General features: G+C 44.6%; 1 protein-coding gene across 14 annotated transcripts in view; it reads left to right on the top strand.

The window, feature by feature from the left end:
* Positions 1-16,127, top strand: part of PPFIA1 (PTPRF interacting protein alpha 1) — a 540,698-nt gene that overhangs the window by 278,642 nt on the left and 245,929 nt on the right. For 7 of the 14 annotated variants that reach the window (XM_069221891.1, XM_069221895.1, XM_069221889.1 and 4 more), the window contains exons 14-15: positions 2,505-2,655; positions 3,794-4,017. In XM_069221891.1, coding sequence (XP_069077992.1) covers positions 2,505-2,655; positions 3,794-4,017 — 375 coding nt within the window. Of the gene's footprint in view, positions 1-2,504; positions 2,656-3,793; positions 4,018-4,153; positions 4,187-16,127 lie in introns of all 14 variants that reach the window. The other 7 variants (XM_069221888.1, XM_069221884.1, XM_069221882.1 and 4 more) reach the window with 3 other exon arrangements.

Genomic DNA, 16,127 nt, shown 5'->3' with positions numbered 1-16,127 from the left:
CTCTTTGTGGCATTCGCAAACAACAAAGAGAAACCAGTTACAAGAAGTACCATTTCAAGATGGATCTCACACACAATAAAAATGTGTCATGAAACAGTAGGAATACAACTCCAGATCCAAACCAGAGGAACACCCACTACTCGCAGAAAAGGAGCAATGATAGCGTTTATGCAATAATACCATAACAGTACATTTACAGGGCCTCTACCTGGTCATCAGTGCACACTTTTACAAAGCACTACTGCATAGACATTCAAATGAACAAGGAAGCTCATGTGCGGCAAAGAGTATTGAAACATTTATTTACAAGCTTGAACTCATCTTCAACTCAACCACCACAAGGTTAAAAACCTCTACAAAATCAATGCACAGAATATGCATCCAGAAGATCTTCACATTGCAAGACAAAATAGTTTCTTACTTATAAGAGTAGTTTTGCATCCTGAAGAATTTTCTGGATTCACAGGCGGCCCATCCAACTCCCCAGAAGATAGTGATGCAAAAAGAAAAGAAATCTGAAAATGATGGCCACGCGTGGAAGCTTCAGAGGAGGGCGTATGACATCAGGAGAGGCTGGATCAGATGGCAAATGGTGGGACCATCAGTGCAACAAAAAAAAAACAGAGGACTACTGCCATACAGAAGAATTCTGTACCCAGACACTAGATGGCGGAATAATGCACAGCATGTAAATCCAGAAAATTGTGTTCATTAGGTAAAGCCCTATGATGTGTAAGTGGAGCTAGTACAGCCCTTCCCCAGTCATCCTCCCAGGAGGGCCCATCCTGACCACACCTAGTCCCCTTTTGTATCACACTCTGCAAGCAGAGACCCTAACAGCAGAGCCATTCCTAGCCATGTGACCCAGGACACAAGCAGAAGGCACAGTTGGTTAGGAAGCCAATATGCCAACTTTACAAAAGTGACATTTTCAGTAACTTAAACTCCCATTTCACTATTAAAATGGGTTTTAAATTGAAATCCATTTAAGTGTAAACAGAATAGCTTTATCAGCTTCCAATATAAAGGTAGTACTTACTAAATATAATAAGGTAGCATAGAGTTCGTCATGGGAGAGGAAGGCCTTACAAAAGTGAAAAACAACTTTAGGAGTTTTTCACTTCCAGGAGATGTAAACAAAAATACACACACATGTCCTACATTTCAAATATAGTGCACCCTGCCCTGTGAGTCTTTGGGGCCTACCTTGAGGGTGGCTTATAAGTATTAAAAAAGGAAGCTTCAGGCTTGGCAAAAAGGTTTATTTGCCAGGTCGAAATTAAAACTTCACTCCCAGCTGCAGTGGCAGGCCTAAGACATATTTTACAGTGATACTTTACTGGTTAGCACGATGAGTCCTGCTGACCAGTAAGTAGCATTTAATTTAGGGGCATTGGGTACATGTAGTACCACTTACTAGAAACTTGTAAGTAAATTAAATATGCCAGTCGGGTAGATGCAAGCTTTACCATGTTTAGGGAGAGAGCACTTTACTACTCGTTAGCAGGGAAAAAGCACAGGGTCTGAATACGAACAAAAACGGGTTCAGCAACAGAAGACAAAAAATGTGAGGCTATCCCTGTGAAAGAGTCAGGTCTACTTGTTAAAGTACAGTACGTTAAAAAAAAGAAAAAAAAATGATACTATGGCCCTCATTACAACCCTGGCGGTCAAAGACCGCCAGGGCTGTTTCGTCTGTTGCACTGCCAACAGGCCGACAGTGCAATCCTGTGTATTACGACCGTGGCGGTTGCACCGCCGGGACTGGCGGTTTTCCGCCACAGTGGTTCTGGCGGATTTAATCCTCCAGGGCAGTGCTGAGAGTCCCCCTCCCGCCAGCCTTTTCATGGTGGTAGGAACCGCCATGAAAAGGCTGGCGGAAAGGGGAGTCGCGGGCCTTTGCCTTTGGCATGGGCAGTGCAGCGGCCCCCTGGCACAGCCCCATGGAGCTTTTCACTGTCTGCATAGCAGACAGTGAAAAGTGCAACGGGTGCAACAGCACCTGTCGTACCGCCGGCTCCATTTGGAGCCGGCTCCTGTGTTGCGGCCGACGTCCCCGCCGGCCCAGCGGGTATATTGTGATGGCCACTGCGGTAGTGCGGCCGCGCGGTGGTTACAACCAAAGTTGTAATGAGGGCCTATATATTTTAAGTGCTCAGGGATCCCACACGGGGATGGTATATATTGACCTATTTAGGTTTATGACTTCAATGAAGATTCACATTTTGAAAACAATGAATTTCAAATAACCTTTTTGTCTGATTATTGTGCCCCATATCTTTTCCATTAAAGTCTTACTCCTGATGCCCATTGTAAAACAAAAAGCATTTTCAGGAATCCCTACTTAAGGTTTACCTTTACAATGTCCTGATGGTATTTTTGCAGTTTAAAAAAAGATATATTTCTTATTCAACTGATTGGAACAATAGTTTTTTAACACTTTACACACTTTTATACGGATTTATGCAAAGTAAGCTTTTCATTACTTTTCTTTTTTGTGTAAGTAGGCCTCATTTGGGAAGTGTACCAGATTTTAGGTATGCCTTGGCTCCAACATCCATGTCTGACAACCATACAGATTCCTACAGCTCTTCTTCAGTGCTGCGGCGTCCTCAGAAAGGGCGTCTAGCAGCCCTTCGAGATGAACCTTCAAAGGTAGACTACCTTTTTTTATACTTAATGTGTGAAAGATTGCATCGTTTTTATTTTAGAAATATGTTAATTACTGCCTTGCACAGAATCTTTTAAATTGTTGTATATTGCTTATACACCTTTTTCACAACCAACTGGACTGCTGTTGTGAAAAAGTAGGTGTGAATTATACAACTGATTATTGCAAACCTTTTTTGACACAACACATCTTTGCTGGGTGCCTGCAGTGTTCAACACCTATGGATATTTGCTGAATCGAGCCTCATTAATGGAAATCGTCATCTGTTAACATATCTTCCTTTCAGTTTGCACAGACATCAGCCCCGCAAACGAAATTTTTCATGGCTACTGAAATTAGTTTGAGAGAAATATTTTTTTTCCATCTGCTAGGATTAGTAAGGTTGGTGTAAAGCAGAATCTGTTCTGGGTTTGAGGGTGTTATTTGTAATGCTTAATGTTGCATGTACATCTGTGTTAAAAACAGATTTTTGTTTTAACGTCAGTACATTAATATTGTAAAAGCTCTTAAACCACTGGTTTTGTTTTTTTTGCCACTTGACTTGCTCTTCGGATGGACATCTCAAGCATGTAAGTTTGAGTGAGTTTTTATATTGGTATTATTTTGGGAGCCAGTCTTTTTGACTGATGCACTTTTAGAATCCAATATTTTTTTGGGAAAGATGGGTGGAGTATTTCGGGTGGAAAAATATAAAATACTTAGTTTGACTTGGATTCTTAATACTTGAATGCCAACGTTTTTGAAATCGAAACATTTTTGACAGGCTGAATTTTTGTGAAAAAGCCATATTGTATGTGAAACTAGAGTGATTATAGTTTGTGATGGTCTCTTGACCATTTAGCTAGGATTTCTCAATTTGTGAAGCCACAGCCTCCTTCCTTCTCACGGCATTACCATTAGTGCGGTTATGGTTCCTATATATTCTTCTCCTTGCATTGTTTTAGAAGGTTTGAACTAGTTGCAATTTGGTCAGATGCCTTTTTAGCAGCACTAGCTTTTTTACTTCTTATGGGGGAAGCATTGCACATCTCAGTCTCCAGTATAGTTAAATGGAGGCTTGATCACCTAACAGCATCTAACATACAATGTAATTACTTTGCTTGTTGCTTTGTAATTGTATAGGTACAAACTCTCAATGAGCAGGATTGGGAACGTGCTCAGCAAGCAAGTGTCTTAGCAAATGTGGCCCAAGCATTTGAGAGTGATGTGGATCTGTCTGATATTGAAGATGACCGTGAAACAATATTCAGTTCCGTGGATATATTGTCACCCAGTGGACAAGCTGATGCCCAGACGTTGGCCATGATGCTGCAAGAGCAACTAGATGCGATCAACAATGAAATAAGGTATTTTAATACCCCTAATGCATTGTCCACCACAGAAACTTTTTGCGTTCTTTTGATGAGAGGCGATTTTTCTTTTTCTTTGGATTTCTAAATCCGTTAAATGTCTCGGTCTTGACACTTGCGTTCTGGTTCACAGATATTGTTGCCCTACAGTGCAAATGGATGGCAGGTTAGCAGAGATGCTTGCAGTTTGGCATGAGTGGGAGGGAGTGAGAAGAGGGCATTGGCTTCTTATTTTATTGGCTTCTACTAACATTTGAAAATATGAAGGCTCACCTCTGGTTGCACTGTTACTTATCTCATTTGGAAGAGGGGTTGCATGTGACTGGCACAGAAACATATTTCCACGTTTAACCTTTGCTGGAATTGGAATTTAGATCCAGTTTGCTTTGCCTGCTTGGAAAATGCATTTTGTGCATGGGTACATTGACCAAGGCACCTATGCTAACCACTGTAACTTCACTGTTGTGAAACTTTGATAAAGACTAGGGAAAAGTGCATTCTGCTGCCAGCTTGGGCCTTCAGCCCTGACAACAAGGCTGTTATGGCCTTGGCTTCTCCTGGCCATCCTGGTGTGTGCTGTCATTTTAATACTAAAGGATTCTAACTAATCACGTATTCAGTACCAAAACAGATAACATACACAGAACCAATGACAAACTACCAACTAGCAATAGTAAAGACTCTGATTTATTTAGATGAACTGAGTACAGCTTTTCCCAACTTTCAGCTAAGCACACAAAGCAACTATCCTAAGTATAGGTAGATGTCTAAGGCACTTATTTTTTTATTTGGAATGATCTTTCATTAACAGGCTTTTGGCAGCTGATTAAGAGTCATGCAATGCAGTTGTAATTGTCTAAACCCACACCTTTCTAAACCCAAGCCTATTGGCAATGAACCAGTTTTTGTATCCCCCCAAAGCATACCAGACACAACGACCCATCAATTAGTATAACACTTGCAACTAAATTCTGCACTCTTGTGTAGCCTGGTGACTGCATATAGCATCCTATAATTCACCATGCATAACATTTTTAGTATGCAAGAGTTGACTGTATTACATTGCTTGTGTGGAGGACGCACTGTTGTGCTGTTACTTCTTTTTAATACTAAGGAGGGCTGAGGCATGCATTTTCTTCCTGTGTAGAAAAAGGTATAGCATGATTTTTAATGTTTGTAAAGTATTGATGTGGGCATGCACTTACAAGCAAAATAGTAACTAGGCTTTTCAAGTCCTGTGTGAAAAGGAGGATTTGTGCATGAACTTGTGTGCATAGTGGGACTTTCACGTGTTTCCTTATATGTTATTATTTTTGAAAGAGCAGTACAGGGTCGAATTGTCGTAAGTGCAGTGATGCTATCCAAGTTTTCAGTCCACTTGGATTAGGTGTTTTGCTTGCAGTTTTGGTGGGTGCGTAGTTTGTCTGCAGTTTGTGACTGCATGTACTATGTATGTTCATTGCAGAACTGTGGCATGCTGTTAGGAAAAGGAGTTGCCTTGTAATTTTTTTTATGCCTACCGCATAGTACTGTCTAATGTAGTTGTTTTGTGCAGCTTTGTTCTGAAAATCTGAATGGATTCCTCTAGTTTGTTCCGACTGTTACATCTTCCTGCTGATTCCTTACCTTAAGGATATCCTCCCAGTTTCAGACAAGTCTGGAAAACCTTTCCCACCAGTAGGTTTCCAGTACCACCAGGAAGCTGCCATAACTCTGTCTGCTGGATATAACTGCATCAATTATTTTGTTAATAAGTGCCAGCCTCTCTTTGCTTCATCAATGAAAGTTCCCCCACTTCAACATTGACTAGGTCAGATGTCTTTCCCAACAAAAGTCTGAGTTTAATCACAGTTGTAAGTTCCACGGGCAAATGTCTGTTGAGTTCACTTGACCTTTGCATGTGATTTCTTGCTCTGACCACGACTCTGCAGTATGTGCTCCCTGGTGTACCTGAAGACCACCAGGGGGTAATAGGGCAGGTTGTATGTGGATAAGTTATGCAGGGACAAACTAGACCATTCCCCTTAACAGGTAAGCTCCCACGATGGGGAACAATCTCCTAAGAATCTTCCCACAAAAAACACACAAAAACAAATCTCTTGTTTCTCTGGGAACCCATCCCATACACAGGACATTCCCATTCCCACTCACATCACCATTCCACAACATCTTTGAGCCAATTCCAAAGCTTCATCAGATGCAACTAGAATTCCCTGCTCCATCGGCTGAATCCACAGATGTTCAGATTTCCTTCTGGCCAAGTTGGATAACTTTAAGATGACTCTGGTATCCTCATAACCACTCTGAGAGCCAAACTGATATTGCAGCTGCTCTGAACTTAACAACTCCAGACTCTGAGTCTCCACAGGATCAGACCTGTGCCTAGATAAAAATCTGAGATCACTGTGCCATCCATCTATCCATCCAGTGCTATCCTTACCGCAGCCCCAGCCCTGATCACTGTGCTGTGTTGAGTGGTTATTAGTGCTGCCCTTTAAGTCTAGTGAAATTATCTGGGTGACTGAAGAGAATGTCTGAATTTGCCTTAATGAACAGCCTCTTCCTTGGACTCCGAAATGTGCCCAGGTTAGAGAGTTATTTGTATCTGGTTCCGACACCACAAACCTGCCTGATGAGAGCACAGTAGCTCGAGGAGCTCAGTAGCTTGGAGAGCTCAGTAGCTCAGAGGTCTCAATCCTCTTCCTCAGTCTTACTCTGATGCTGCCCTTTTTCTTCACTTACACAATGCCAGTGGTCTATATACCGCCCAATTGGGGTCATCACTTACCCATATGGGACTCTAACAGAGGGAGTATTCTCATTTACCACAATAGTGAATCAAACTGCAGACTCACTGCCACTGATTTTGCCCTCCAAGGAACCAAAGTTTAAAGTTTTGACTGAAATCTAGCAACCTACTTGGTTTGTGAAGCCCATGTTTCCATTTAATAATGCACTACTAGAACCTGTTCTGATTTTTTTTTTTTTTTTTTTTTTAAAGTCCTATCTCTGGCCCTGCATTCCACTGACAAAATGCCAGATGCCATAGAGCTGCTCTGCATAACTTAAGGTTCTTGTCTTACACCTGTTGACCGATAACCTGGTGGTTCGGGCTTCATTTTCTAAACTGCACCCCAGTGCCTCTCTTGATAGGTTCTCTAAACAACTGGATGCCATGGACCAGAAGGATTTTGCTTCAGGCAGTCTCTCTCTCCGTACTGCAAATGACAACTTTCTAGCCTATGTCCATACATTGTGGCAGATCCTAAATTGCTTCTTGGATTTCATGGATACCATGGCAATGTCCATGGGCACTGCGGTCCCCCTACGCCACAATGCCTGGATGCGTTCCACTGGCCTTTCACTTTCAGAATGCTGGCCTCTCCATGGAATGCTTCAAAAATAGCAGCGCTACAGCTCCGTCCCTGGACCTGCCGTCACAAGCCAGGCAGTTCTATTAGCAGTACAGAAAATTCGAGGCCTATTCTAGATCTCTGCTGTCTTGACAAAGGGACCCCTCTCGGCAGATCCAGGCACCTCAGCAAATGTTTCTCTCCTTTTCTGACTGGGGTGTACATCAGGGTGCCATCACCAACAGCTGCAAATTCAATCCCATGTGGGTTCTGCTGCCTCAGTGTCTCAACACAGTCTTCCTGTGGGGACTGAACTGAGGGTGGAAGGTGGAGAATCTCTCTCCTTCTTTTCATCAGTTGGAACTCTATCGCTAATGACTGCTGGATCACCGTCTGCTAGGGTGTTATTTCTGGGGCATGCTTCAGTGCTGAGAGTAAGTAGAGATCCTTGCTCTGCTAAAAAAAAAAAACATAGAAGGTGCCTCTGGGGGGGGGAAAAGGGACATGGCTTTCTATTCCCTTTACTTAGTTCCCAAGAAAGACTGAGGTCTGGATCTCATCATGAGCCTCTATCTTCTCAAATTTCAATTCAATAGGTCAGGTTCAATATACTATCAGTATGTGATGTCTTGCTGGCCCTGAATTGGTTGGCATACCTGGATCTTCAGGATGCCTACTTTTATCTCCCCATTCTTTCTTCCAACAAGTGTTGCCTGGGGTTAACCGTGAGATCCCAGGTCTCAGTTCTTCAGTGCTGTCTGGAGTTTAGTTTAAGATTTGTCCCTTGACCTGTCATTCTGCCTTTCTATGCTTCCTTGGCTCGGGAACGGACTGTTGACATTCAGAAAGGGGACAGCACCTGTGGTTTACACAGATGGGCTGGCATTTGTGGCAGGTTCACTCAGACTGTCAGGAGTCCGTTTTTCATATTTGATGACTGGCTGATGAAGGTAGAATCGCCAGTGCTGGTCAATGGACATGTTCAGCATAAAATAAGTCCACAGCATGCACCCTATTATCATTGTGCAAAAATGTGCACCTCGCTCCAACTTAGTTTGAGCCTCCTAGGTGTTGTATTGGACCTAACCCTCATGAAGACCTTTACCCCTCCTCTTCAAGGGTCATGGATTATTGGGAGACGATTATGAGGTTTCAGACTCGATACTAATTTTCTGGTCCTACAGGACTAAAGACTGCGTGGCCTCATGACCTTGTGCATCCTTTTGGTTCCACCTGTGATATAGTGGACTAGGGCTCTCCATTGATACCTGCCATAGCAGTGACTCGAACACCAAGTGATCCTGTTGGCTCAGACACAAATATAGCAGTTGGTACATCAGATCTAAAGTTTCAAAATAGGTCACCTGTTCAGCCATCAACAGGCTTGCGTGGTCATAGATGACATTTCTGGCCAACATCACAGTGCGAATCCGATGATCTGCATCAAGGCAGGGCCTGAATGTGAGTGTGCTCGAGCTGCTATAGTCTCCTTACCACGAAGGAAGTCTTGCCCTTCCATCTAGAGGATTACATTTGAGGTCCTATGAGACGGCACCATCACTGTCCATTGCATAAGGCATGGTGGAGTAGGGTCGTAGATCTTATGTTGCGGGCAATTAAGCTATGGAAGTCAATGCAGCTACAGGGAATTATCCCAGCCTATCATGCAGATTACCTAGGTATGAGAATATAAAGTGGTACACTGTTCCGAATAAGTGGAAAGAAAAGGAGTCCTGAAATTCAGGAGCAATGGTCCTCACACACCTTGGTTGGTGTCATGCTTCATCATCGGACAGCTCCTCGTCAGACCGGCGCTGCAATGTCTGACGGGCACCCCCCGAGGGGGGGCTCTTTGCCGGAGATCTTTTTATATATTCGATGATGCCGTGGGACCTAATATGGATCTGAGAAAAGAACAAATCCACAAGAGAGAGAAAGATAAGGATAAAATTGGCTCAAATCCCTCACTCAATGATTTATTGTTTGCTATTGGGAGATGGTCAAAAATAAAAAAATGTAGGGAGTGGAAACCGAGGTAATGCTCGGACACTCACACAAAACATTTAAGAAACGAGGATGGTGGAAATAATCCACTCCTCATTAGTATGCGGTCGACATGTTTCGCGTCTGTGATGGTCCAACAGGATCCAGCGACGCTTCTTCAGGACCTACTAAATCAAGAAATCACTCTCAAAATATCAATATACCTATACTCCTGCTGACTATCGTACACAGTCAAGGCGTCATCAGTCACTTACTGAGGTCAAGCCGGACTGGCTTCTCTTTCCTACTAGTCACCCTAAATCAGGGGAAAACAAGGGCTCAAATTAGCGCTGTAAAAAATCACTCCATCAGTACTAGAGAGTGATAGATTTGTGATGAAGAAAACAAATTGTGACAAACTGTGCAACACTCAGTGACCAGGTGGGTGCAAAGCAAGCCATGCTAATAACACATAAGGAGGCTTACCCTCTTTACTGAAAGAACGGGTTCCATGGGATCACGTTGGCCTCTTGCCTGGCTTACCGAAAATCTGATTGGTAAGAAGCAATATATATACAGAATGGGGGACCACATGTTATAGTCCAGCATTAGTCTAAGGGATCTTCCACAAAGTAGCTGGGTATCGGTAGACCATAGCGTGGAAACAAAATTCAAAAGAAATACTTCACAACTGTGTGTAAGTATCTCATAAACACACACAAATAGCAATATCCACACAGCAGAAAAAGATAATGCATAGTTTATTACTGGTACGTCACCCTTAGAAACGAATATGCAGTAGGGTGTTCAGTACAACCATATTTAGGTAGAAAAGAAATAAAGAAATGATCGTTTACTCTAATAGGTAATGTGATGTGGCACCCATCACAAAGTAATTCGCCCATGCGAGGAAAATGAAGTTACGGCACCGATACATCTAAGAATGGTATACACATTCTGAAATTCACCTCTTACAAGTAAGGCGTCTCATTTGGCCAAAAGTGGAGTACATAACAGAACCGGGTACGAGGAAAACAAATTGCTCATTTTTATATATATCACTCGCCCTGAAAGAAAACGTCCCATCGATTTGTGGATACAGGCACCGTCTATCAAGATTGAGTACGTCTTCAAAGACACTCAAAAGAATCTACCGAGAGAGGCTGGGTCAGGGCACTTACTTTTCAAGTAGCCGAAGTCCTCCGTAGCACCTGCCCTGGGGTTCGCGGTCCCGGATGTGATCGTAGCCCAGGGACCGGCGAGTTTAAATATAACGCGACTGATGACGCCTTGACTGTGTACGATAGTCAGCAGGAGTATAGGTATATTGATATTTTGAGAGTGATTTCTTGATTTAGTAGGTCCTGAAGAAGCGTCGCTGGATCCTGTTGGACCATCACAGACGCGAAACATGTCGACCGCATACTAATGAGGAGTGGATTATTTCCACCATCCTCGTTTCTTAAATGTTTTGTGTGAGTGTCCGAGCATTACCTCTGTTTCCACTCCCTACATTTTTTTATTTTTTTATTTTTGACCATCTCCCAATAGCAAACAATAAATCATTGAGTGAGGGATTTGAGCCAATTTTATCCTTATCTTTCTCTCTCTTGTGGATTTGTTCTTTTCTCAGATCCATATTAGGTCCCACGGCATCATCGAATATATAAAAAGATCTCCGGCAAAGAGCCCCCCCTCGGGGGGTGCCCGTCAGACATTGCAGCGCCGGTCTGACGAGGAGCTGTCCGATGATGAAGCATGACACCAACCAAGGTGTGTGAGGACCATTGCTCCTGAATTTCAGGACTCCTTTTCTTTCCACTTATTCGGAACAGTGTACCACTTTATATTTGCATACTATTGGGAGAACGTACACTGGACCGCCCAATTCTCCTTTTTTTTCCCCCCCCCTTGTGTTTTGAAGTACCTAGGTATGAGAACAGATGCTCTGTCCGCGCTCACTGGAGAGTCACTATGGCACCATGCACCTAAATGAAAGAAGTGATCTTCTCCGTACTATGGTGTTCATCTGTGGCCAGAACAGGATGTGTGTGTCCTTTCTTTTGTGACATGCACCCTACATGCACCCAAGAAACAAAGTTTCTTTTTTTTTTAGTGCTGTAGATTTGTTTTTAGAGATATCCAAGTCTTCTTCATTGATAAATCCTCTGTGGTTGACCCTTTTGTTAGCAGTAGCTTTTACTCACCCACGTAGCTGCCACACAGCGTGAGTGTTCTTGTGCTCCCCACTGCTTAGGCAGTGCAGGAGAAGGCCACCTCTGCACTGAAGGCGCTAAAGAGGGATCAGCTGGCTCTGGGATGCAGAGAGGGGCCCTGCTGTTACCAGAGTTGATGGGCTGCTTGATTGCAGGTATTTCAAGCTGAGGAGGCATGTACATTCATCAGCTTGTTTTGCATTCCTCTGTCAATCCATGTAAATATTCAGCAGGATTGTGCAGCACAGCTTGGAACTGGGGACGATGACATACTACCCTCCACATAAGGAGGTAGAAATTCCTTTGTGGGAGTAAGTCGTGGAGCTCATCAGTTCCTGGGCAGGAAGCAGTCCTCTGGTCCTACTATTGGTAATGGTGGATGCTGATGGTTAAGTTCTGTGTGTGCAGTGAAAGACTTGTAGAAAAAGTTAATTACCTTTGCTTACCCTCATTCTGGTGAACACTCTTAACAGCCGATTTTTCACCTTTAGAAAATGCCCATGTGCTAGAACGTATTCAGAGTGTTATTGGAACAATTTGTCTGAAAGTGTGTGGATTTCCGAATTAGGACCTTTATAGATGACAGATTGGTTACTCAGCTGAACGGGCAAATAGGAAGGCAGTGAGAAAACTGCAGTTAAAGTATCCACCCGAAAGAGCGTTACCAAAGTTAAGTAACTTGTTTTTCTGATGGATACTTCTTACTGCATAGTCCTCTCCTTTAGAAAAGATACCATAGCAGCACCTCCAAAGGTGGAGGGTCTGGGCAGTGAACTCTTATCAAAAACTCCTGCGGAACAGAGGTGAAGTGAACTTCCTGATAAGTGACCGTCAAGGCAGTAGTGTTTTGTGAAGGTATGCACACACCGGCACTCACTTTATAGCCTGGCTGATGTCTAGAACAGGCACCCCTCCCGCCAAAGCAGTCATAGCGGCTTTGGCCCTGGTGGAAGTTGCCCACAGCTCTTTATACAGAAAACTACCCCCCCCTTGTTAGGCCCTCGTCTGTACCCCCTTCGCTTTCTTTGCCCCAAGAAACCCACAAAGCACTGATCACCCACAGTGGTCTTCTATCTGGTCTGTGTAAAATTGAAGGGTCCTTTTAGCCTCCTCTTGGGGTCAAGGCAATGGAGAGATGAGGTGGAGCACAAAATACGGGAAGAGTAATTGATTTGCTAACATGAAAGGAAGCTACGACCTTTGGTAGGAAAGGTGCTACTAGTCTTGAAGTTTGTTCGGAAAGGTGGGATGAAGTGTGTGCACCACTTGCACAAAATGCTGTTGTGTCAATGAGGATGACTGACTTTAGGTTAAAGAGGCTTAAAGAACAGGTGTGCCTAGGCTCAAATGATGTGTACATGAGAAACGTCAAGACCAAGGTCAGATCCCGTTGGGTCATAAGAAATGATTTGAAGAAACTGTTCATGTAAAAAAAAAAAAGATGGTTGGTCAGGTAAATGTTGAAGGGTCAAAAAGGAAGACAAACAACCTTTCACTCTGCCCACCACAAGGCCTTGCTGGGTTAATGAAAGAACAAACAAAAGAAAATCTGAATCTCTATCTTTCAAGGAATCATTATTTCAGGCACCTGACCAAGCAACAAATTTGTTCCTGCGTTCAGCTTAGATAAACTTTATGGAAGAGCATGTGGTGACTTGCATCACTTCATTGGTAAGTCAAAGTCCTGCTCCCGCTGCTCATTCTTGAAGAATGGAGACGTAGATTGTGCAGTCGAAGATGCAAGAGCTTGCTCTGTTGCTAAGACAGGAGGCCCTCCCAATTTGCCCAGTCCAGGGCAGTAAGAATTATGTGGGCCCAGTCTGTCTTAATCTTCCTTCAGAACTCGAGGCAGTAGAGGTAGAGTCCGTAATATTCCAACCAGAAAGCATCTCCTAATGAGTGCTCCTACATGCAGAATTGTTAATAATACGTGTTTTCAACAGTGGCCAATAGATCTAGCCAGGGTGTACCCCGCTGCTCAAACATACCCTGTGCATCTTCATGATGAAGGTGCTACATGTGCTCTGGCAGACAACATCTGCTCAGCAATCTGCTATGGCATTCATGAAACTCACAAACTGTTTGCCTATCAGGAAGATGTTTTGCTGGTTCAGGTACCTCCTGAAGCAAAGCAACTCCAGAAAACCTGAGGGGCAGAAGTAGGGCGAAAGGGAAGCACTCCAAATTATTGCCCAACTTAACCACAGGTACGGTCTGTAGGGCTGCAGGGCATATAAAATGCAAATATGCATCCTGCAAGTCCAAGCGTACCATCCGATCTGCTAGGTCTAGAGCTGACAGCATCTGAGCCAGAGTGAGCATTTTGAACCTATCCCTCCACCAAAAGGCAGTCTATGGACGAAGATCCAAAATAGGCTTGAGGCCAAGTGTTTCTGAATGAGGAAGTAACATGACCAGCATCCACCTCCTCTCCGTTTCTAGCATCCATTCAGTGGCATCTTTGGACAACTAAAGGATGACGTCTGCTTCAGAATTGCAGAGTGGTCCTCCAAAAATACTCTCTGTGGGAGAAGGGCCGAGTGGGGAGGAAGTGAATGGAAGGGTGTAGTGCTGCCTTTGCAGTGAGTAAACCAGCTCGGAATACTTATTTGCCCATGTCCAAACTACCCTGTATAGTTTGGATTAGTCACACCCAAAGGTCTCTTTCAGTGACCAGCAAGGTGTTTCTGGCTGTCATACAGCGCATGGGTGTACCACTTCAGAAGGCAAACTGTATTAATAGATGAGTGCTAGACTGGCAGAAGAAAACATTCTCTTTCTGAAGTCATTTGTTGTTTTCGGGTTCTCTATCTGGAGGGGCAACTCACTGGTTGGCATGGGTATGGCTTAAACCATGTAGCCTGAAAGGCATCAGTTAGTGCTTCATTAAAGGGCAGTAATGGCTAAGATGACGCTGGCCCTAGTTGAGTTGCAGGATCTCACAACTACATATGTCTATAGTGGGCAGCTGTAATTCTAGAGCTGCAGCTGCCCTCCACAATTCCACTGCAAATGAAGCACTGTTTTCCATCAGTTGCCGAAGTGGTGAATCCAGCTCAGTTGCAGGGAATGCAACTATTCCACTGGGGTTTTGGAAGTATAAAAACAATAAGTTCGATGGCATCTGTCGCTGTAGATACGCATGTTCTGCAATAGCTCGCCATCTGGTGTTGGGCCGGAGTGTTACAAGTTGTTTTTCTTCGAAGAAGTCTTTCGAGTCACGGGACCGAGTGACTCCTCCTTTTGTCTCCATTGCGCATGGGCGTCGACTCTATCCTCGATTGTTTTTTTTCCGCCATCGGGTTCGGACGTGTTCCTGTCGCTCCGAGTTTCGGAACGGAAAATTAGCTAATTTCGGAAGATTTTCGTCGGTATTGTTGCGTTCGGGATCGGCGTACTTACATTCAACACCGCATCGAAGATCGAAGAGCTCCGGTGCCCTTCGGGGTAGTTTTTTCGATCCTCCGTCGGGGCCTGGTCGGCCCGACCGCGTGCTGAAGAACGCCGATGGAACGGACCCCGTTTCGTTTCTGCCCCAAATGCCACAATAAATACCCCTACACAGACCAACACTTGGTCTGCAACCTGTGCCTGTCACCTGAGCACAGCGAAGACACCTGCGAGGCCTGTCGTGCGTTCCGGTCCCGAAAAACACTCCGAGACCGTCGAGCCAGAAGACTTCAGATGGCGTCCGCACCGACAGCCCAACGGGAGTTCGAGGAACAGGAAGAGGAAGGTACCTTCTCGATCCAAGACTCCGACTCCGAAGGATTCGACGATACACAAACCGTGAGTAAGACGTCGAAAACCACACAGAGAAACATTTACAAGGCCCAGGGGACGCCACTGCCACCAGGCCATGGCTCGACCCATAAATTCGGTGACCGACCATCGGCACCGAAAAAGGCCCAAACAGTGCCGAGATCGTCCGACTCCGGTCGAGACACCGGCACGCAGCCTTCTCGGGACCGAGAAAGTGCTGGAGACAAGCCTCGACACCGTGATGCCGGTGTGGACACGGCTCGACGCCGAGACAGCGGCACAGAAACAGATCGACGCCGAGAGGTTTCGGCCCCGAAAAGGAAAAAAGTCACCTCGGAGCCGAAAAAACACGCAGACAAAGTTTCGATGCCGAAACAAACTGCAAGCGACCCAGCTTCAGGCTCTTATACAGAAGGGCACTCGCTAACCTCCCAAATGCAGAAGCATAGGTTTGAGGAAGAGCTACAAGCAACTGATGTGGACCATACGCAAAAGCGTATCTTCATTCAGCAGGGGACAGGAAAAATAAGCACCCTTCCCCCCATTAGGAGAAAGAGGAGGTTGGAGTTCCAGACGGAACAAACACCACAACCAAAAGTGGTGAAAAGAGTTACACCACCACCCTCACCTCCGCCCGTGATTGACGTTTCACCAGCACAAACTCCATCACACTCCCCAGCTCACACCACCATGAGCCAGGGTGACCAAGATCAGGACGCATGGGACCTATACGACGCCCCAGTGTCAGATAACAGTCCGGAGGCATACCCTGCGAAGCCATCTCCACCAGAAG

This window comes from Pleurodeles waltl, chromosome 3_1 (assembly GCF_031143425.1).
Source record: "Pleurodeles waltl isolate 20211129_DDA chromosome 3_1, aPleWal1.hap1.20221129, whole genome shotgun sequence".
NCBI lineage: Eukaryota > Metazoa > Chordata > Amphibia > Caudata > Salamandridae > Pleurodeles > Pleurodeles waltl.
The sequence above is the reverse complement of the archived record's forward strand: the minus strand, read 5'-3'. Positions and strand labels throughout refer to the sequence as shown.